The following is a 21,866-nucleotide window of genomic DNA, read 5'->3' on the forward strand; positions in this document are numbered from 1 at the left end:
GAGGCTAATGTGTGGGCTTGCTGTGCCTCAGGGCTGTCTAGGAGATCAGCACCATTTCAGGGTAGATTTGCAAAACCGAGTGTCAGAGGATAAAATTCCATTCTGAAAGACCCTGATGGTGACAACTTAAGGGCCACCTGGCTGAACTCTCTTCCCCGGCTGGCATTAAAAAGCAGTATCTTCTATATCAGTCACAGCTACAGAGGGGTGACAGATTTCAGAAGGGGGTGGGAGGGTATGTGCTTCATTTTGTGACACTCTGGAATCTTCTGATCTTGGGGCATCTTGGGCCCATGTGACAGCTTATTCTTTACGGATGATTTGTCTCCGTGGCCACAGCATGGCTTCAGAAAGATGACCATCAAGAGCTGTTGGGAATCTCTGCCTGGAGATTTCCGGGAGAAAATCACAGTCTCCAGAGGTCTACAACTCTCGCCCCCCTGTCCAGAATTCCCCAACGACAGGGTGCCATGTCAAGTTCTTGCATTCTTGTAAGCAGCAGAGAGAGCCCCTGGAGGAGACACCTGAGCCATAGGGCGGTGCCCCTGACCATCCAGAAGGTCACACTATCTCTCGTCAGACTCCCCACCGTCCAACATCCCAGTGGTGCCCGGACACAGTGCCATTCTCTACACCTGCTGAGGCTCCTCAGACAGAGGAGACAGTGCCTCTGTGCTTCTCGAGGGCTGACCAGACACCAGCATACACATCCACAGCCTTCAATGCCTTTCATTTTATTCTGTTTTTGTTTGCTAAATAAATAAATAATGTATAGGGTGTGTGTGTGTGCCGGCATGTGAGTCTGTGTGAACGTGGTTAGGAGTAGGCTACAATGTGTATGTGGTCAGGGACAACCACAGGGTGCCAGTCCTCACCTCTCACCTTGAGACAGGTTTGTTGCTGTGTCTGTGGACTCACAGGAATTCTCGTGTTTCAGTCTCTCGTCTCGCTGTCAGGTTTACCCATTTGCGCTAGTGTGTCCAGTAGCAGGATTCAAACTGAGGTCCTTAGGCTTGCCCAGCCAGTTACCCAATGAGCCATTTTTTTTCCCTAGCCCTTTATTTTTTTTTAAAAACTAAGGTAAAGTGCAGTTCTCATTAGCTCATCATTATATTAATTTTAATTAAGCATGAGTCAGTGGCAGCGAGCTGCACTGCTATAATAACCTTTACTACCTCCCATCTTCCCAGATGCAGACTCCCACTAAACCCTGACTCCTGCCCCAACCCCGCCACAACCCAAGGCACGGCCCCTTCTGCCTTCCACTTCTCTAGGGACTTCGCAAGAGTAGAATTCCTTTAACTCTCCCTTTGAGCTTGCTCTGCAGCTGCTGGGATCACAGTGCTGTGCCACCTTGCTCAGCTGCTTTCTGTGTGATGACTGACTCATGTCTTTCAGGCTTGTCCATGATGTCCCATGTGTCAGAATTTCCTTTAATTTGGAGTGTTGTCTGTGATGGGCCATCTTGATTAGATTTATAAGCATCTTAGAAAATTAGAACATGCCTCTAGGTTCTCTGGTTCCTTCTGGTACACCACCCCTCTCTGCCTCTTGTCCACCAAGAAGTGGGAAACAGCCCCAGTCACATGTTCCTGTTGCCATGATAGTTCAGCCCGAGTACTGTGGGCCAAAGTGAAGAGTTCCTTCTTTAAGTTGCTTTCTATGTATTTGAACATAAAAGCGAGAAAGTAACTAATATATTATCCCATTGTCTGGATGGGTCACATTCTGTCCGTCTGTCCATCCCCGACTTGGCACATTTCCAGTTCTGGCCACTGTGAGTAGCATCTGTCAGTAAGTTTCTTAGACTCTCCTGAGGCTCTGCTTTTGATGTTTCTTGTCAGGTGGGATTGTTGGGCCATGTGGACATTCTCCAGGTATTTCCCTCCTGGAGATAAGTTCTCTGTATGTCCCAGGCTGGCCTGGTACTCACAATCCTTCTGACATGACAAGCACATGCCACCACACCTCATGCTACAGTTGGCTTTTCTGAGGTCCACACAGCTGCTCCATCTCACATCTCACTGCCACTGTGCAAGGTTTCGTTCCTCCACGTTGTTACCAAACACCGTGGAAATTTCTTCCTCCTCCATTTTCCTTTTTTTTTTTTTTCCATTTAAAGACAAGATCTTGCAATGTAGCTCAGGCTAGCCTCAAGTTCAATGAGGCTAGCCTTGAACTCAGGACCCTCCTGGTTCAGGTGTGGAGCCCAGTGCTGAGATAAGTGTGCCCACACATCTGCTTCTCTTCTACCACTAGTCTTTGTCCCTCGGCTCAGCAGGGCAAAGGTCAACATTCAGGCTAGGATGAGAGTGAGTTGGAAATAGAGAAAGGACTCATCTCACGCGTTGTGGTGGAAGTAAGTGGGAAGTCCTCTGAGAGGCAGGGGACAGACACAGCCGAGAAACAGCCTGGGTGGTGGAAGTCTCCAGAGCGTGAGTATTTGTGAGCCAGGGTGGACCCACACCTGCCAAAGGCATGCTCTACCCAAAGCCCCACTCTTGAGTATAGGGCCCAGCTCAGCTGAACAGAGCATCAGGAACCTCCAGTGTCAAGTCTTACCTCCCCTGCCACCCAGTGTTCTGGGTCATTCACCCTGAGGAGCATCTACAGCCACTGATATACTCACCAGTGGCTTCATAGGTCCTCTCTCAGCGCCCCCTTTTCTCTCTCCACAGTGCCAGTCAGCCTGGCACAAGGTGTCAGGCCCTACACTGTGGTATATCTCACTGATGCCACCTACCCTTTGAGAGTGAAAGAACGCCAACAAACTTCCTACTGTCACCCTGCTCATGTGCCTGCTGGGTGGCCTGCCTATGACTGGGCTCCTTTGGTTGGTTCCTGCCAGGCTGCCTTCCTCTGGGGAGAGAGGCTCACGTCTTGTTCAGCTTGGGGTAGATATGGGAGCCATACTAGTCAATCAGGGCCTTGAATGCTCCCATTGGTTCAGGAATGGGTATAGGTCTAAATCTGGGTGAATCAGAGCTCAGGCACTCTACCCAGGGCATGTTTCAGGGCCTTTGGCTGCTTGGACTACCATTTAGGACCTGTGTGCGGTGTGGCCAGTGAGAACAGGGAGCCGAGGTAGAGAAGGATGCTCCTTGCGCTTTCCATTCACAGGGAAAGCCACCCATGAGCCAAGGAGGGTGGGACCTTCCTGAGGTGTAGAAGTAGACATTCCTGCCTTCTAGAACCTTCCGTCCATAGGGCGGAGACAACAAGCCAGCAAAGGAGCCGGGATATCAGTTACTAGATGTTGAGGGCTGGGTGGATGGTGGGGTAGGGGCTGAGGCAGGCGCTGCTGTTCATAGGGGTGACTGTGGAGGTCTTGACAGGTGACTCTGAGGTGAGCAGAGTTCTGAGGGCAGCAGGTGTTGGGGGAAGAGAAGCGGGGAGAAGCAGAAGGGAGGAAGCAGCCATCTTTGCAATTCTCCCCGGCTTGCTCTGGGAGGAGAATGTTTTCTTAGCTTATTAGGGAAGATTCATGTATTTTGCATGGTTGATGTGAATAAAAAAGATTTTTGTACATATTGGAATTCAGAGGCACTGTGAGAAGTGACATTTTTTTTCCTTCCGTGACATGCCTCAGGGAGAGCTGTTAAAACTGACAAATTGCACGAAGCACATCGTCACAGAGACAAATGAAAAGAGTGAGCCCCAGTGGGTTTTAAAGACTTGCATATTGGATTTTGGGAAATAGGACCAGGCGCCAAGGGGAAGCCCAAGGGAAGCCTACCGTGGCAGGATGGAGTGTCCTTGAAATCCTGCCCACGTGGGGTGAGGAGTGGGCCATTACTGCCTATGACATTACATAGAGACAAATCACAGCCCACTCGGGCACCCACAGCATTGGCTATGGCGAGTGAGGGACGGATGGTCATCTGTGGTCCAGCTCACTGCCTCTTGGCTAGAGAGGTGTCAGAGCCACTCTGAGCCTCTGCTGGTCCATGTGTATGCTGTGGGGAGGGAGGGCTATGTCTTGGACCCATCACAAGGAGCACATAGATCAAGGCCAGGTGCCCTGCTGGGCGGCGGTGGTGCACACCTTTAATTCCAGCGCTCAGGAGGCGGAGGCAGGTGGATCGCTGAGTTCAAGGCCAGTTTGGTCTACAGAGAAAGTTCTAGAATAGTCAAGGCTACACAGAGACACTCTGCCTTGAAAGAAAACAAAAACAAAAACAAAAAGGAAAGAAAGAAAAAGGAAAAGAATGTTCTCTGTGTCATAACTGGGTAGCCCTTGCTTAATACGTGTCTATGTGGCCCAGTACCCTCCCAGGGGGACAAAGAAAGCAGACACACACCTGTCTTTGGGACAGTTTGTGCTGGCTGCTATCCTGGACATGGGTGGAATTTGGGATCGTGACTATTATGAGATAATTGTCTGTACTGGCTGGTTTTGTGTGTCAACACGACACAAGCCAGATTCATCATAGAGAAAGGAGCCCCAGCTGAGGGAATGCCTCTTTGAGATCCAGCTGTAAGGCATTGTCTCAATTAGTGATCAATGGGGGGAGAGCCCAGCCCATAGTGGGTGGTTCCACTCCTGAGTAGGTGATCCTGGGTTCTTTAAGAAAGCAGGCTGGGCAAGCCATGTGAAGCAAACCAGTAAGAAACATCCTTACTTCTTACTTCTGTGCATCAGCTCCAAGCTCTAGGTTTCAACCCTGCTTGAGTTCCTGTCCTGATTCCTCTAGTCATGGACTATGGATCTGAAAGTGTAAGCCAAAAGAACCCTTTCCTCCTCAACTTGTTGTTTGGTCATAGAGTTTTTGTCATAGCAATAGAAACTCTAAGACATTGTCCTTTTAAAGCTAGAGATATTTCCTCTATCCCCAACCATGCGGTGGAGATTTAAGTTATTAAGGGGGTCCAAACTCAGTGGTTTGTGTCCTTATAAGAAGTGGGCATTAGCCCAGCAATGGTGGCACATGCCTTTAATTCCAACACTCAGGAGGCAGAGGCAGAGGCAGAGGCAGAGGCAGAGGCAGAGGCAGAGGCAGAGGCAGAGGCAGAGGCAGAGGCAGAGGCAGAGGCAGAGGCAGAGGCAGAGGCAGAGGCAGAGGCAGAGGCAGAGGCAGAGGCAGAGGCAGAGGCAGAGGCAGAGGCAGAGGCAGAGGCAGAGGCAGAGGCAGAGGCAGAGGCAGAGGCAGAGGCAGAGGCAGGTGGATTTCTAAGAGTTTGGGGCCAGCCTGGTCTAAAGATTGAGTTCTAGGACAGCCAGGGTTACACGCAAAACTCTGTCTTGAAAAAAAATGTATTTAGACACAGGCAGAGGACAGTTTATGGGATGGTGGAAACTGAGATTAAAGTCTACAGCTTTGAGCTACAGACTACCAACATATCCTGGGGACAGAAAGCTAAGCGAGTAATAAAGAGCAGGCCTGCAGAGCCTCTGACTTTTGACTTCTGACTCCTGATCTGAACCATGACATTCTGCTGTCTAAGTTCCTCTGTGTGTGGGTGCACACACTTGTTTCTTGGGCAGGAAGCTAACTTTGTCCTGGGTAGTCATTCCTACTGGTGAGTGTTAAAGCCCGGGTTAGCTACCTCTGAGACCTTGGGGCTCACCTTTGAGGGTTTAGCACAGCTACCTCCTGGACCTCCTGCTCTTGCTCAGGCTCTGTGGGTTGGCTCAGCTCCAGGATATAGTGCATTTGGGCCAGATGGGCCAGGAACAGCTGGGGAAAAACATCCCGCACGGCTTTCTTGAACTCTCGAGCAAACTGTAGTTCGTGAATTGTGTTCATGGCCTGTTGGAGTTGGGTGAGTATGGATCTGAAGTGCTGGGATTCTGGCCCAGGATGCTTAGTCAAAACCCACACTCTATCACATCCCTCCCCTCCCCATTCAGAGGGCCCAAGGACCAAGTCTAAGTGTCCAGGCAGTGCCCCTTAACCTGTGCCAGCTTATGCCACTTGTGTAGTCTCCACTAGAGGCTCTGGACCAAGGCTTGGGCATTAGCAGAGCACTAGGCTCTGCTGCTATGTAGTGCTCCCCAAATGGTGCTCCCCAGCCTGTGCTCTTTAGCTGATGTTCTGTAGCCAGATGTGCTCCCCCAACCCATGATTCCTCAACCTGTGCATCAGCCTAAGCATTTCCTGCATTCTCAGTCTACAGGTCGCTGTCTGTCTGGGGAGGATTTGGGTGTGGGGAGGCAGCTGTGTGCTTTGGGCTATCACTTAGGTACTTTTGGGACCCAGGCTCTGAGAAAATTCTACACGGAGTTTGGCACAGCTATTGCCTTGCAAGAGCCTAGCCGAAGAAGACAGGTATAGACATGGCCACCTTAGCAAGCGGATGTCCTGGCTAGGGTGTGAAAGTGAGGTGTGGGCTAATGGAAAAAACTGGAGAGGGGAGCCTATAGGGACAGCGTTGCTGTCAACAGTATGGCTCCTCTGAGTCTCTGATGCCTATATAGGGGTCATGGCTTTGAGCCCCAAACTCTAGGCTTCTGTTTGTGCATTGTCAAAGGTCCCTCCAAGGCTACCTCATTCAGTCTTCTTAGCAGTCCTATGGGCAGACTGAAGACTGCTAAGGGCTCAGAGTTCTGAGCCAAGTCATTGGGAACTGAACCTGGGGGACAAGGTCTGTGAGTTCAGTCTAGGAGCTGGGTTGCCCTATGCCCTTCTCCTCCAGATAGAGAGTGGATTGGGTATCCGCCCCCTTCCCTGAAGCCTGGCACACTGATCTGGGTGCTCACACAGTTGCCTGCCAGGGATGGGGTCAGAGACTCACAGCCAGTGAACGCAAGTAGGACTTCTCCTTGGGATATGAACTGCCGTCACCGACACTAGGGGGCAGAGGCCTCTTCTGCAGCCAAGCCAGCAGCACAGTCAGAATCAGGTAGCTTGCAGGCTGTTCTGCTCCTAGGGCCCTCCACAGGCGAAAGGCTTGGCTGTGGATAGAGGGGGTAACTGTAAGTGTGGCACTGTGGCCCAAGCCTGCTTGACTTGGGTAGTGGGCTCTTCGTCTAGGGCCCCAGTGAAGGGCAGTGTGATCCTGGTTTACTTTGCAGGGAGATATGCTTGTTCAGATCATGGCCCTGTCCGTATGTGGGCACTGGCCCTGCAGCCATCTGAGGCTCAGGGCAGGGAGGGTAGGTAAGGGCTGTCCCGAAAGGATGTTCTCTGCTTTGCCCTGTTCTCCAAGCTGGAATATAGGGTGGAAGGGGCTTTGTGGGGCAAGACCAGGAAGTTGAGTTGGTCTCATAAATGTCAAGGAAGACCCAAGGGGGTTACCCTTAAGGCCCTGTGGCAATAACCCCAGTCCCCGCTGACACTTGCTAGGTAGACAGCTACAGTGTGGTCACAGGACGGTTGCATCAAGAGGCCAGAGTGAGTGAGTCCTCCCTGAGCCTGAGACCCTGCGGGGTAAGAGTTTCTGCTCACTGGGCCTTCTGTCCCCTTCCCCCCTCGTGTGTTAGGCACTAGCCTTTGAAGGTAACTTCTTTCAGACATACATGGAGACATACATTCTGTGAGACATACATGCAGAATTACAAAAATCCTTGATGTCTCAGGAGTAGCAGCCTAGTGGGCAACATGGATATGTCAGGCCCTAAGTGTGGAGGGCAAGAATGAAGTGGAGGTGGAGAGACCCAGGAACCAGCGGGATGAGCATAGGCTGGATGCGAGCCTGATCACCGACAGCTATCCAAGATGGAGAAGGTCCCAGCAGTGTGATGTTGCTATGGGCAGTTTTATCTCAGGTACAGTGAGAAAGCTACAGGGAAGTGGGCCTGGGAGGGATGGGAGCAGCAAATAAAGGAGAGGGGAGACAGCCAGAACCCACAGACTGACAGAATTGAGCAGACACTTCTCAAAAGGAGCAATACAGGGCCATGGAAGAAGCTGGTGGAAAGACGTGGAGTCTAGTGGGAACTAGTGTGTTATCCATTACAGAGCGTGGTCCAAGGCGTGACCAGCACAAGCCTTGAGGAGGATGTGTAGAAGCTGAACTCCATACACCACTCTTGGTGGAGTGGAAAAAGGCAGAACTGCTTTGGGAAGTCATGGCTGTTCTTGGTAGGATTAGGTGGGATGTTGTGGGAAGTCATGGCTGTTCTTGGTAGGATTAGGTGGGATGTTGTGGGAAGCCGTGGCTGTTCTTGGTAGGATTAGGTGGGATGTTGTGGGAAGTCATGGCTGTTCTTAGCGGGGACTGGGGGGGTGTTAGGTTGGATAAGGCCATACGGCCTTGAACTTTCACCAAGTGCACACACCCCCGCCTCCCTCAAACCAGAGACAGGATCAAACACATGTAGTTGTCCCATGGTATCAGCAGGAGGCTGGTTTCAGAGTTACCCTTGGGTATGAAAATCTGTGAATGCCCTATCTGGGCATGGTGACCTATGTCACCATGTCATTCCAGAACTTGAGAGAATGTCTTTCAAGAATGTGGCTCAGACACAACGACACGCACACACGCACACATGCACACACACATGCACAGTTCACACAGCAGAGCACTGCCCAGCCAGAAGAACGAATTTATGACACATGCTTTAGTATAGAGGAACTTGGAAGGGGCAATACCGAGGGCAGAGTCTAGGCATTGACACAGGGCCGTGCCAGTTCATGAGAGGACTTTGAAGGCTCTTTTCTTGTCGGGAAAGAGTCAAGATAGCAAAGTCAATCCCGAACACATTAGCAGTTATAGTACATGCAAACAGAACATGTACTCCAACCAAAGACGATGATTGGCTATGACAAGCTTGATAAAATTTTGTCCGCAGTAGGCAGGTCTGGGTGCTGGAGAGATGGCTTCACAGTTAAGAGCCCTTGCTCTTGCAGAGGACCTCGGCTGTGTTCCTAGCACCTACATGGTTCACAACCACCCATTAACTACAGCTTCGGTGATGGAATGCCCTCTTCTGGACTCCCAGGCAACACACACACACACACACACACACACACACACACACACACACACACAGAAGTTAAACAAAAATGTAGAAATACTGAAAGTCAAAGCTGCAATATTAACAAAGGGAACTGGTGTGTCTAGACGAGGACTAGAACGGTCTAAGTACTGGGTGGTGTGGACTGCACCAGTGCGCATGTGTATGAGTTGTGTATCTGTGTCTGTATACACACCATTGAGTGCCCAAGGAAGGCCACAAGAAGGTGTCCGATCTCTTGGAGTTGGGGTTAGATGGTTGTGAGCCACACAGTACTGGTGTTGGGTGCCAAATTGTGGTCCTCCAAAAGAACAGTAAGTGCCCAGAAGCACCGAGACATCCCTCGGGGCCCCTCAAGCAGTGCTTCTGAGAAGTCAAGTAAAAACAGCTCAAGAGGAGAAAGGCAGCCTGCACACTCACTTGACATGGTTTACGGAAATGCAAGGGGCAGAACATAGAGAAGACGTTCTTGGAAAGTCAGAGGCGAGGCTGCTCTGTATAGGTGAGGTCAATTGCCACCGAGTGGCCACAACTAGAACTCTGTGTGGCTTTGGAATAGAGACATAGAACCCTTTGAGGGCAGGAAGTGATAGACTTGTGAGGAGACTGAGCAAGGAGAGGAGTGAGTTAGTGATTCTGGGACCACACTGTGTCCTATAGGAATCCTTCCAGATGGGCTGGAGAGAGCAACACCATAGCCAACAAGAGATCCTTGGAAGAAGGCAGTGCATGGAGCATGAATTGGTGTCTGCTCACAAAAGGGTGTGGCAGGTACAGGGAAGTAGTTGCCTCATGGAAGATGTTCCTAACGTTGCAGGCAAGAAGGGATTGTGTCCGGCTTTTGGGAAAGATTCTTACATATTATAGCAGGGACAGCCAATGGAAAAACAGGAAAGACACTTGGAGAGTCTCACTGTGTAAGTGAAGGAGGGAGGTGGTTAAGAACTTGTCAGGCAAGCATGAGGACCAGGATTTTGATACCCAGAAACCACGGAGATGCCAGGTAGGTGTGGTGATCCATCTGTAATTCCAGCCCCAGAAGCCTGAGACAGAGCACCCCAGAGTAAACGGCTAGTGAGATGAGCTGTGCCCGGCTTGATTGAGAGACTCTGTTTCAATGAACACGGTGGAAAATCGATTGAAGGTGATCCCTGACCTCAACCTCGGTCATAGAATTTACACCCATCCACGTGCATACACACATTTGTATACATGTACACATAGAAAAATGAGGAAAATGGGAAGATGGTAAGTCAAGCTCAACCATGGAATTAACAGTGAACCTTGTAAGATGACCAGCGCCCACCAAGTCAGCTAAAACTTGGATGACTGACTACAACTCGGGTGCTGAACATCACTGGGGCCACAGAGCAGGAGAGATGCTAGGATAGCATCCTGTTCCTGGAGCGTGACTCGGCAAGAGCACGCTGGGAAATACCCTGCACCACCCTTCATGGAGATGGGACACAGCACAGCTGTCTCTTCCAGACACACACACACACACACACACAGAGAGAGAGAGAGAGAGAGAGAGAGAGAGAGAGAGAGAGAGAGAGAGAGGTTCTTGAGTATGTTAAGACACAGATGCACTGTTCATCAAGGTCTCTAGTGGGAAATAATTTAACCGACAGTGGAGAGGAAGCTTGGCATTCACATTAGTGCCACAGATCACTGCAGTGAGACACCATAAAGTTGGAACATGAAGCTAGAGGGAAACAAAGCCAGGCAAGAAGAAAGACATCGGAAGAGTCCAGATTCTACGGCTGTTTACACTTTTAGCACATACTACACCATTGGGATGGGTGTGCTTTTTAGAGCAGGCTTTTCCTGTCTCTTCTGTGGGTCTGGAACTTATTCTGTAGATCTGGCTGTCATTGAACTTGGAGGAGGAAACTCCTGTCTTACCACTCCTAGCGTCCCCCCACCCCAGGCAAGGTGGCAATTTGTTTTTGTTTGTTTCTGAGGATTTCTGTACAAAGACTCTCCTTAAAGTTGCAGTCTGCCTATCTCAGCCTCTTGAGTGTTGAGAGTCAAGGTGTCTGTCAGCATATACAGCAAGGGTATGCAGCTGGTTTTTTAAAGAAAGATTGTCCATGCTAGGCATCTAATAGGTAATCTCTCCATAGCGTTATGTGCATAGGGAAGAGAAAATCAAAGCAGTAAGTAAACAGATCTCTGCCCTTTAAAAATAAGAGAGAGGGGCCCTTTCTGCTTCAGGACTCTAGTTGGGAGGATGATGCTCTTCTGGGAATCTGAACCATAAAGCCTATTTTGATGTCCAAACGTCTACCACCAATGTAGCCCCCAAACTGCCTGGCAGTTACAGCAGGAACTTTTATGTTTAAAACCATCACACACACACACACACACCCCCACACACACACCAAACAAAAAAACAAAAAACAAAAACAAAAACAAAAAAACCCCTAAAACAAAAAACAAAACAAAACAAAACAAAAACTAGAAAAACAACAACATCAAAAAACATCACAAATGACTATGCCCAGGTGACTCGAAGAAGCTAATGTAAATCTAGATAAACTTAGCCAAGAGACTCCATTGGTGCTCAGAATAGATTCTGTAAATGTTATCCTGGAGACATGTGGGGCGCCGAGTTGTGAAAGGTACCCTGATTCCTGGTCAAGACAGATCGAATCCCTAACAGGGACAGCAGGCGCATTCCCAACATCTCAGATCAGGGTCTTACTAGCTGCAGCCCCCTCCCCCCCACAAACCCCTGTGGAGAGGTTTGAGACAGACCAAGCCACTTACAGCAATGTTCCAAGCCCCTCCTCCACAGGGCTCAAGACAGATCAGTCGTAGAGACAAGACCACGCCCCCGATTATGTAGATGAGGTGACCCACCCAAAAAAAACCCCCTGTATTTAAGGTCGTGTTCAGAATTAAAGGTGTGCAAGAATCACCCCGCTGTCTGAGAGCTTCTGTCTTAAGTGTTGTAACATTGCCACTTGGGGAAAGAGATCTGCTCTTCCAAAATCACCGCCAGAAGCCCTCCTGCACCCCTCGACAGCTAGTCCCTCTCCTGCTTGCTCAGCCCCGCCTGAAACGGAGGTGGAACAACACCTGCCCGAGTTCTCTTCCTTTCTCCTGGACCCGCAAACCTAGCAGGACCAGAGATCTCTGTGGAAAACCTCCGGCACAGAGGCCCACAAGGACAGGGCCTGGAACTGAGTAAGGAAGACATAACTTTCGGTAGCGAATGGAACCGGAAATTTCTGGGCATTGGTAAAGGTGCTGCTCGTCAAGATTGGCACTTTTCTAGATTCTTCAAAAGACAGCACAGAGCCTGGTGGGAACAATGCAACTGTGGCCTCATCACTGGGAGTGGAGAGAAAAAAACCCTCACTAGCCCTAATGGTCAAGCTCCACCTCTCACCTCATGGCTCTGTGACAGAGGCAGATAAGAGACACTTCTGGAGAGTGAACACAGGGTAAGGGAAAGCTCAGATGGGATCAAAATCACCTTCAGTAAGATGAATCCACTTGAAGTCTTAAAATACACCAGAGAGAGAGAGAACTCTGGGAGGTCAGAGCACCGGCCACAGGGGAGAGAGTTAAACAGCACACCATCTTCAAATAGCATTGGGAATAAAAAGGGAAAAGGAGAAGACAATGGGGGAGGAAGAGAGATGGAAGAAAAATAAAGAAAAAGGAGGAAGGATGAAAGGGAGAAGGCAGAAGAGGGGATGAGACCTGGTGGAGAAAGGGAAGGAGGGAAGAGGAAAGAGGGAAGAAGGAGACATCCCTGTTGAAGAAGAGAAAAGGAAACAAAAGAATTGGAGGACATATGGTGCTGGTGCCTACTACCAAGTCTAGTCTTGTAGATGGCTTAACCCTTGCCATACTGACAGAAGGTGGAGCAATTGAACTCGAAATCCCATGAAATACTCCAACAGCTCCAACAGTAGGAACAAAATGAACAGGGTGGTGATTTGAAAAAGAAAGCCCTCCATAGGCTCATAGATCTAAGTGCTTAGTTATTAGTGAGTGGCACTACTTGAGAAGGATCAGGAGGCATGGCCTTGTTGGAGGAAGTGTGTCACTGGGGGTGGGCTTTGAGGTTTCAAAAGCCCAAGTCAGGCCCAGTGTCAATCTCTCTCTTGACCTACGGATCAGAATGTAGCTCTCAGTTATGTCTCCAGCACTACAGTTGCCTGCCACTATGCTCCCTACCATGATGATAATTGACTAAACCCCTGTAACTGTATGTAAGACACCAATTGAATGTTTTATAAGAGTTGCCTTGGTCATGGTGTCTCTTCGCAGCAATAGAACAGTGACTTGGACAAACAACTCTAGAGTTACTGCAAAAACTAGAAGGTAGGAGCCAGGAAAGTGAAGACACCCCGAGGGCACCAGTACCACAGGAGAATCCTGGACTCACCCACTCCACAAGGAGCAAGTGCTTAGAGACTTGACCACTTGAATATGCTCAAGAAAGGATAGATCGTCAGTACGATCTGTAAAGAACTGACTGAACTCAGGGAAGGAATGGCAGGAATAAAACACTGAGTTCAAGGTCAACCTGGCAAGGCCTGTCTCAAAACAGACAGACAGAGACTTTCAAGCATGGGAGATGGCTCAGTAGTTTAAAGAGCCTGTTTTTGCAAGTGTATAGACCAGAGTTCAGATACCCAGAAGCTACACGTATGCCAGGTGGGCGTGGCAGCCCATTGGTGAGTCCAGCACTTGGACGGCAGAGATGGGCTACCCAGAGCAAGCTGGCCACCCTAGCCATGTGTCAGTGAGCTCTGCTTCCAGCTGTAAGACTCTGCTTCCGTGTTAGAGAGAGAGAGACTAAGGAAGACTGTGTGTCAACTTCTGGTCTCCATGTGCACACGCACATCTGATACATACATGTGTATTACACACATAAAAAGGCTGGAAATGAGAACAAAACTAAAGGGTATTCAAGCAAGGTAAGCATCAAACAAACATTTAATAAGGCATGTCAGCGTGTCAGCCGTGTCAGGATAAGGCAGGAGAGTGAGTGGAAGAGGACAGTGGGTCCAGGGTTCTCTCCCTGGCCTATCCTCACTGGTCCAGTGGCCTGAGAGAAAAGTCAGGCCCACCTGAGAGGGCTAAGGTGGCTCTTAGAAGAGTAGGGAAGAAGAGAATGAAGAACAGAGCAAGGCAGAGGGGGCCACACTGATGGATGGTGAGGCTCTGTGGTTGTGGGGGTCCTGGTAGGCGCACTCTGGAATTAGGGAGCACTTGGTTTGCGTTGTGGAGGCTGGGGTAAATGTTTCATGTGGAATGCCAAAGAGGTCATGACTAAGTGAACAGAGGTGCTGGCTCCTGCCTACACCAAGCATTCTGGGCTTCCCGTGGGCCGTGATGGGCGGACAGGAGATAGAAGCTGCTGCCCTGAGTAATGGGGTCAGTGAGGAGGATACAGCTAGGTACCTGTCCAGGGGCGTGGAAAAGTCTAGGAAGGCAGCCACCAGTTCTGGGATGTGGTTCCGGGCCAGTAGTGTGATGACACGCAGGGCACTGTCCTTGGCTTGGGGCATTTGGATGGCACAGAGGTGTTGGTGGATGGCCTGGCCCATTTTACCAACCTGCTCAGGGGTAGGGAGTAGTGGGAGGTGTCTGATGGGGACCCCACCTACTCTGCACACCTGCCTGAAGCAGACTGAGGCATCTGGAAAAGTTGGCACCACTTGCCTCCCACTGGACTCATCCTTCTCATCCCCTAGGACTCATGACTCTCTCTCTCTCTTTCTGCAACTACTGGACCATTCTATTCATCTCCATCTATATCCTGTTACCCCATCAGACCACAAGCTCTAGAAGCTCAGGTCTGTTTTTCCCTGTCACCTCATTTCTCTATGGTCCAAAGCTGCACTTAACTAATGTACATTTACCTCATGATTCTGCTGTTGCCATCAGGGCCACCAGGACTCTGTGAGTCACTCCTGCATCTACTCATCCATCCATCCATCCATCCATCCATCCATCCATCCATCCATCCATCCATCCACTCACCTACCCACTCACCCATCCATCCATTCATCCATCCATCCATTCACCCATCCACCCACCAATCCATCTACCACCCATCCATCTACCTACCTACCCGCACACCCACCTTCCCATCTATCCATTTTTCTACCCACTCATCTACTCATCCTTCCATCTATCCACCTATCCATCTATCCATCCATCCATCCACCCACCCATCCTGCAATGGGATCCAAGTCTTTATCATGGTCCAGAGAAAAGCACCTACATGCTGCCTACTGCCTAGTCTCCAACTCTGCCCCTCTCCTCCCTGGCCCTGGGTGGGGCCCCAACCCCTCACAGTTGCCAGGCTGTCCCCATGCTCCTGGATGACAAGGAGAAGCAAATCAGCAGCCGCCTGCACCCAGGAAGAACTGGTAGAGCCCAAGCCATCAATGGTTGTCCAGATGAGGTCAGTCAGCTCTGCCATTTCCAGATGATTTGTGATGGCCTGTGAGGGTAGAGAGCCTGTTACCTTGTCACTTCAAACCTTGTGCCTGCCCCAGTCCCTTTACCCTTTTCCTTTGTAATCTCTGGGCATCCACACCTCTTAGCTCTCTATGTGGGCCCAGTATACAACCTCTTCCACCCCTCCCTGCCCCAACCAATGTGTAGGGACAAGAAGGGAGAATATGAGGCCCAGCACTGGGCAGGCACAGGGCTCTTTTTCCCAGTCAATGTTGGCTTGTTCTTAGGTAGTTTGTTTCATCCTTTCCTCTTCCCTTCTTGATTCCAATTCATCCATAAAGTATCCTGAGTTCAGGGTGGTGCTGCCCATGATTAGGCCCCACTTCTCCTTATTAGGGTTTTACTCAATGAGAATTGAACTTCAGAGCTGCGGAGGATCTTCCAGACCACCTTGTCTGTCTGACCTCTAGCCTTAGATGCAATGGAATAGGGAGAGAATGTGCGGGCCAGGCTGGTGTCTCCAGTCACATTCTCTAGGGTCAGTCTAGTGGTGAGTCTCATGTCTGAATGTAGCTCATGAGCCACTCAGGAAGATGGAAAGGACACTTGAGGAAATAAATGCAAGGTGATTGGTAGGGTTAAGTCCTTCTCCCTATTGCCCTGGAGAATAGAGCTGAGCTAGGTCAATACACAGACAGAATCTTCTACAAAGAATTGGACTACAGCTGTCCAATATAACCACTCATAGTAGTTTAGATCCAGGATAGACTTAAGTCTATTAACATTTAAGTTGTTCTCTGGGAGCCCTAGATTCGTTTCAGGAGCTCAGTAGCTACATGTGGTCAGGGGCTTCTCTGATCAGTACAGATGTAGACCACGTTCAACCTTACAAAAAGTTCAAGTGGGAATGGTGGTGAGATCCACAGAATCCAGAGTGCTGAAGACACCGGAAAGGCAAAGACCCCTGTGATGTTGAGCTTTAATCAAGGCTGTGAGTGGATGTAAGCCGGTGTGGTGGTGATTGTGGTGATGGCAAAGGTGATGTTTAAGGGTGATTGTGGCAGTTGTGGGGGTGGCGATGGTGGAGGCAATGGTAATACAATGGTGGTGATGGTGATGATTGACAGTTGGGATACTGATGACAGTGATGGTAGGATTGATGCTAATGGCAGTGGAGGTGATGGTGAGGATACTGGTATTAGTGGTAACAATGGTAGTGGCGATAGTGAATGTTGGTGGTGATGGTGGAGGTATTGGTGGTGGTGGTGGTGATGGTACTGATGGTGGTGGTGGTAGTGATGGGTAGTAGGGATTGTGATGGGAGATGATAAGGATATCGATGGAGGTATGAGTGATGTCAGTGGTGGCCATGATGGTGATGGTGATAAGTTATGGCAAAGCTGATGACAATGACACTGACGATGACGATGACTTCATCGTGCAATTAGCAGGTCCTCCCATCCATGCTGCAGCCCTGCTCTCATCCACACTATCTCTGTCTTTACCCCAAGGGTAGGCAGGGCAGAATGCCTTTCTCCAGGCCCTGAACACTATGCTTCCCGGTCAGTGGCTCATCTTCCCTCTGGCACTTGCTGGACTGGCAGCCAGTGGAACCCATACCCCCTTGCCTTGCCTCTGCCTCCAGCCCAGGTTCTCTGGTGCAAACTAGGACTAAGTGAGCTTTTTTTTCTTAATGATAGGCGGGTCCACTGAGGTGCTGTCCTCAGGGGATCAGAGATTATGTACTAAACTTCTAAGGAACCTCAGTACTTGGACAGCACTCTAGAGATGCTGAGTTCCAGAGTCCATGGGATCAGATCAAGTCTTGCTTGGGTACCTCACAGACTTCCTGAACTCACAGGTCTTATGCTGCTTTAGCATGGGCCATCCAGCTAAGGCCAGCCTCTAGATCATAGCCTCAGGATGCGGCTTCTGAGGGACAACACAATTCAAACTCAGGTTTGAAAGGGATAGGAGAACTGTAAATGAGAAAATACTCTAGAGAAGGTTGGAAGACCTCAAGAAAGGGATTTGAGGAAATCCACAAAGGATCCCTGACAAGGTATACATGTTCCAATGAGTGCTGGTGTCCCTCCAACCGGCCCGGCTCTCCCTCAACAGCTTCAGGAAGGATGTGTTTATCACTGCTCACAGATGTGGGTGGCAGTCTGCTCTGGCTATGCACCCGCCCAGCTGAAAAGACTTTAAAGACTTTGACCTGGAGGGCCTGGTCGCTGCTCATGTAGAAGATGCTGTCATCTTTGGATGCCATCCCCTGGGGGATTGGAGGACAACCCTTCTGGTCCCCACTGCTCCATCGGACAGCTCCATCTGCATCAGGCCCGAACAGCTCCCGAGGGCTTTCCCTCTCTACTTCTGGTGTTTCTTGGGCTGTTTAGGGCAGGCAGGGATATGAACAGGGTAGAGTGGGCTGGAGTTATGGGGCAGGGCAGGAGTCCAGCTGGGTCCATTAGTAACTGGTTTCAGGCCTGGGTATTTTGGGGGTTGTGTTAGCAGAAGGTTGGACAGAGTCAAGGCTGGGCTGAGGGTGGACTTGGGGAGAGGTGGAGTTCAGGGATGCTGGTATGAGTTCACCATACCAGGCTGAGGTGGGGAGGGTCTGGGTGTGCTGTGCTGCTGAGAACACTCACCTTTCTGGTGCATCAGAAGCTGATAGAGATGGCCCAAAGCTTCTAGACTGACACACTGGATGGTACTATCAGAGTCCTGGCACAGGATCCCCAGCATGGCTACCAGCTGCCCAACCCTTATGAAGTTCTCCTTGGTCTAGGGAGAGAGCATGGCATTGATAGGGGCCTGCCTACAGCATCCCACTGGCTACTCATGCATCCCAGAATGGCCTCCATTAGAGGATCTCTTGTATTGTGTGGTAGGGGTTGGGGTTATGCAAAAAATAAGGACTTGACTCCAAACTATAGCTCAAAACAAATGCAGAAAATGCCCAGATGAGTGGTGTGGCCTAGAACAGGTCCTTAGTGTCTTAGGACAGTGAACATGTAGGAGACTATCTAAATTGTCATTTTCATTATGATTTCAGCTTTGAACCCAATAAAACTACTAACAAAATAAGTAGCCACTCTGTGGACCACAGTTACGAGAGAGAGAGAGAGAGAGAGAGAGAGAGAGAGAGAGAGAGAGAGAGAGAGAGAGAGAGAGATAGAGAGAGAGAGAGAGATAGATTTATTGCAGGGCAATGGTGGCAAATGACTTTAATCCCAGCACTTGGGAGGCAGAGGCAGGCGGACCTCTGAGTTTGAGACCAGCCTGGTCTACGGAGTGAGTTGAGGCGGGGAGGTGGGGAGCTGGGGAGGTGGTGCTTACACTTAGGCACTGTTTATGGTTCAGGAATTTGAAGAGTGCTGTGCATCTGTGCACAGCCCGTTGTCGCTCATGAGTCTTCTCTGATGTCAGCCAGATATACAGGTGCTGCAGGGTGGGTGTGGTCAGGTGCTTTGCCAGACCTCCAGCAATGGCCATCCCTGCCCACCCTCAGAGCAAAGCTCTTTGGCCTTTTACCAAGTCCAGATTCATCATCTCCTGTTCCCTTGTCAGTCTGTCCCTAGAGCCACCCCTCAGGACTACCTTCTTCCTGGGTAGCAGACACACTCCCTCCCCAATAAGCACTCAGCCTGCTGGATGCCAGGCGGTCCTTTCTAGAACCTTCTGCCATGCACACAAACAGGGATGCACTTGCCTCTGGTAGAGGGTAGACATTGGTTTAGACAGCCGCATGGCTGAGAGGCTGGGTGGTCAGCTGATAGAGACACAGGGTATCTGGAGATTGTGGCCCAGGAATGGGTGCGGAAACCATCATGACTTACACTGGTAAAAGCCATTGCTACCTGGGCACATTCCTAGGTGGTACCTAGAGTTGCTCTGGAGCTCCCTTGCCTGTGTTCTCCAATGGTCCAGGTCACCTCTACTCTGACCTGCTGAGCTTGCTCCTGCCTCTCCCTGGCCCCAGGCTACTCCTGTGGGTCCTTCTCGGGGATGGCTATGGTCTTCACTTAGGACTCTTTAGTGAGCTTCCATTGGTCCTGACCTCTGGCCTTGGTAGAGCTGGCCTGTCTTCTGGGCCCAGGCCCTCCTCCTAGGCTTTTACTATCTTCTGAGTGGTTTCCCCTTAGTGGGCAGATGAGGTGGTTTGTGGGATCCATGTCCTCGAGGGACATTGAGGCATGGGTACAGGTGGTAGGGGAAGCCATTTCCTCAGCAGGTCAGGTTAACTGATGCTTCCCTGTCCTTTCCAGATACTCTAAACCTCTAGACATGTGAAGCCTACTGGCCAGATCTTGCTTTCTGTGGAATGTCCTCTTTGGGACTTTCAGACCAGAGCTGTGTACCCCTGCCCTGTCCCTCAGCTGCCAGAAACTCTCACCGACAGCAGGAAGTGCAGCTCATTGACTGTGGGGTTCTGCACCATGAAACACTGCAGCATGTGGTCCAGTGCCTCCATGGTCTGGCTGTACAGTCCCTGTGGAAGAGAGGAGGTCAGCCAGGTCCTGTGGGGACGAGGCCCAAAAACTGCTGCAGTGTCCAGTGGCACCCACTCTCTGCATGTGTTCAGGCTGGGCTCCCACAGCTGACAAGGGGGCTTGCCACACAGGATCGATATTGGCTAGAAAGGCCTTGGGAACCCACCCATGGCAGCAGGACAATTCAGTCCCAGCATGGCTGGCTCCATAGACATGTAGACATGTGACCAGGGCTGTCCTGCCCTAGAACCCCAGGGTAAAAGGGATGTTATTACTGAAAGGAATTCTTCATCCCTAGGCTCTTAGCAAATTTTAATTTCATTATCTACTTAGCATTATTATACTGCAGTACATGTATGGAAACCAGAGGACAGCTTTTAGCAGTTCTCTCTTACTGTGGATTCTGGGATTAAACTCAGGTCATGAATGTTGAGTGGCAAGCATTTTTACATAGTAGCCATTTCACTGGTCCTCTTAAAAGTTTTTAAAAAGGGCCTGGATAAACACCTTTCCCTGGTCCTGCAAAAGATATGGTTGGTGTGACATCTGGGGTTCATATAAGGACCCTCAAAAGTGTTTACCAATGGTATTTTCAGGGAGGAGGGGGGCGGTCACAGAAATGCACAGTAAGACTCTCATGAGGCCATTAGGAACTCTGGCCATCTGCTGAGCTGGAGATATGGCTCTGTTTCTTAGGACAACTATCCTCCCCAGGGGTGACAGGTGGCCAGTCCTGAGTGATAGGACACGAGACAGAATGAGTGGTGTCAGACAGGAGACTGGATCAATGCCCCCAGCTCCCAGTGTGGACACCCAGACCTTGGTAATGTTTTCTGCAGAGCCAAGGAGTCTTCCAGTCACCAGTTGCTTTGTAAGATGTTGGGACAGACACTACAACTCCCTCTGACCCAAAGGGCCCATCTGTCCAGACACAGTCTGAACACACAGCTTCATGGATGTATAATACAAACAGGGCCCTTGGGCAGGGTTCAGGCCCTTGGCATCCTCACTGCTGATATTTTTTTTCTTCTAAGCTGTGTACCCCTTGCCCCCAAGTCACTTCAGGAAGGTGGGAAGGGTACACAGACAGCCTGGTGCCTTTGCTCCACAAAGTGGAGCTCCCTTCGCAAAGCTGTCCTGTCCTTTGCTACTGACACACCAGGCTGGGACTATGCCTGACAATCTCATGCGCCCTCTGGTGGTAGCCATGAGACATGACAGGTATCTTTTCTGCAAGGCCTGCTAATATTAAAGAGGTGGGCCAGGTGAGTCCTGAAAAGTAGTGACCCAGGCAGGCTCGTAAGTGTGGTGAAACATAGCCCACCTTCAGGGAAGGTGACTCCCTAAGCCACCTTAGCGGGGAAGGACAATTTCCTGCAATATCAGGGAACCTGTCCCTTTGAGAGAGCCATCTCCCCTCTTCTGTGAATTCCTTGGGTTGGCATGGGGCTTGGAGAAAGGGAAGCAAACACAGTGGTGACTTTGCCTGTTCTACATGGATCTTGAGCCAGCAGGGGAACTGTGCACACCATTACACATGGAGTTCCTGAGCAGGCACACACCAGGTAAGCCTTAGTAATCTTGGCCCAAATGATGATCATGCACCATGTCCCGGGCAGGCAAATGGAGACCCAGAGCCTTTAGGCAACTACCCAGGGCCTCCACCCCGTCCTGTGGAGTGGCCAGCCCTTGTTCTCCATCCAGCCACACACACAGCCCACTGCGCCTGACGCTCTGCTAGAGTCCCCTGAGCTTAAGTGCAGGCTGCACCTGGATGTTGGGTTGTTCCAAGAGGAGGCAGGCTTGCTTCTCCAGGGCATCCAGCTGTGGCAGGGCAAGGATGCTTCGGAAGCAGATGGAGAGGAGGCGGGACTTCCTTTCCACATCTATGGGTGGCCTCAGCGCACTGTTGGGAGGGAAAAGCATCCTGGGATTGCCAAGGCAGAGGTTTAGGAGTCTCCTATCCTCTGTTCCTGACAATGCAGCCTTTTGCCGCTCCCACTTCTGCTTTTTAAGACTATTTATTTTTGTTTTATGTA

At 50.3% G+C, this 21,866-nt stretch overlaps 1 protein-coding gene across 24 annotated transcripts in view; it reads right to left on the bottom strand.

Moving 5' to 3' along the window:
* Positions 1 to 21,866, bottom strand: part of Mroh5 (maestro heat-like repeat family member 5) — a 75,133-nt gene that overhangs the window by 6,891 nt on the left and 46,376 nt on the right. For 21 of the 24 annotated variants that reach the window (XR_005487233.2, XR_010053841.1, XM_039080228.2 and 18 more), the window contains 9 exons: positions 21,598 to 21,733; positions 19,731 to 19,826; positions 18,674 to 18,778; positions 17,983 to 18,118; positions 17,550 to 17,722; positions 15,225 to 15,374; positions 14,327 to 14,481; positions 6,736 to 6,895; positions 5,569 to 5,750 (listed from right to left, as the gene is read on the bottom strand). Coding sequence is in view for 22 of the 24 variants with exons in the window: in XM_039080228.2 (XP_038936156.1) it covers positions 5,569 to 5,750; positions 6,736 to 6,895; positions 14,327 to 14,481; positions 15,225 to 15,374; positions 17,550 to 17,722; positions 17,983 to 18,118; positions 18,674 to 18,778; positions 19,731 to 19,826; positions 21,598 to 21,733 (1,293 nt within the window). In the remaining 2 variants the exon portion in view is untranslated. Of the gene's footprint in view, positions 1 to 5,568; positions 5,751 to 6,735; positions 6,896 to 14,326; positions 14,482 to 15,224; positions 15,375 to 17,549; positions 17,723 to 17,982; positions 18,119 to 18,673; positions 18,779 to 19,730; positions 19,827 to 21,597; positions 21,734 to 21,866 lie in introns of those variants that run through there. The other 3 variants (XM_039080231.2, XM_063264639.1, XM_039080243.2) reach the window with 2 other exon arrangements.

Source organism: Rattus norvegicus, chromosome 7 (genome assembly GCF_036323735.1).
Source record: "Rattus norvegicus strain BN/NHsdMcwi chromosome 7, GRCr8, whole genome shotgun sequence".
NCBI classification, from domain to species: Eukaryota; Metazoa; Chordata; class Mammalia; order Rodentia; family Muridae; genus Rattus; species Rattus norvegicus.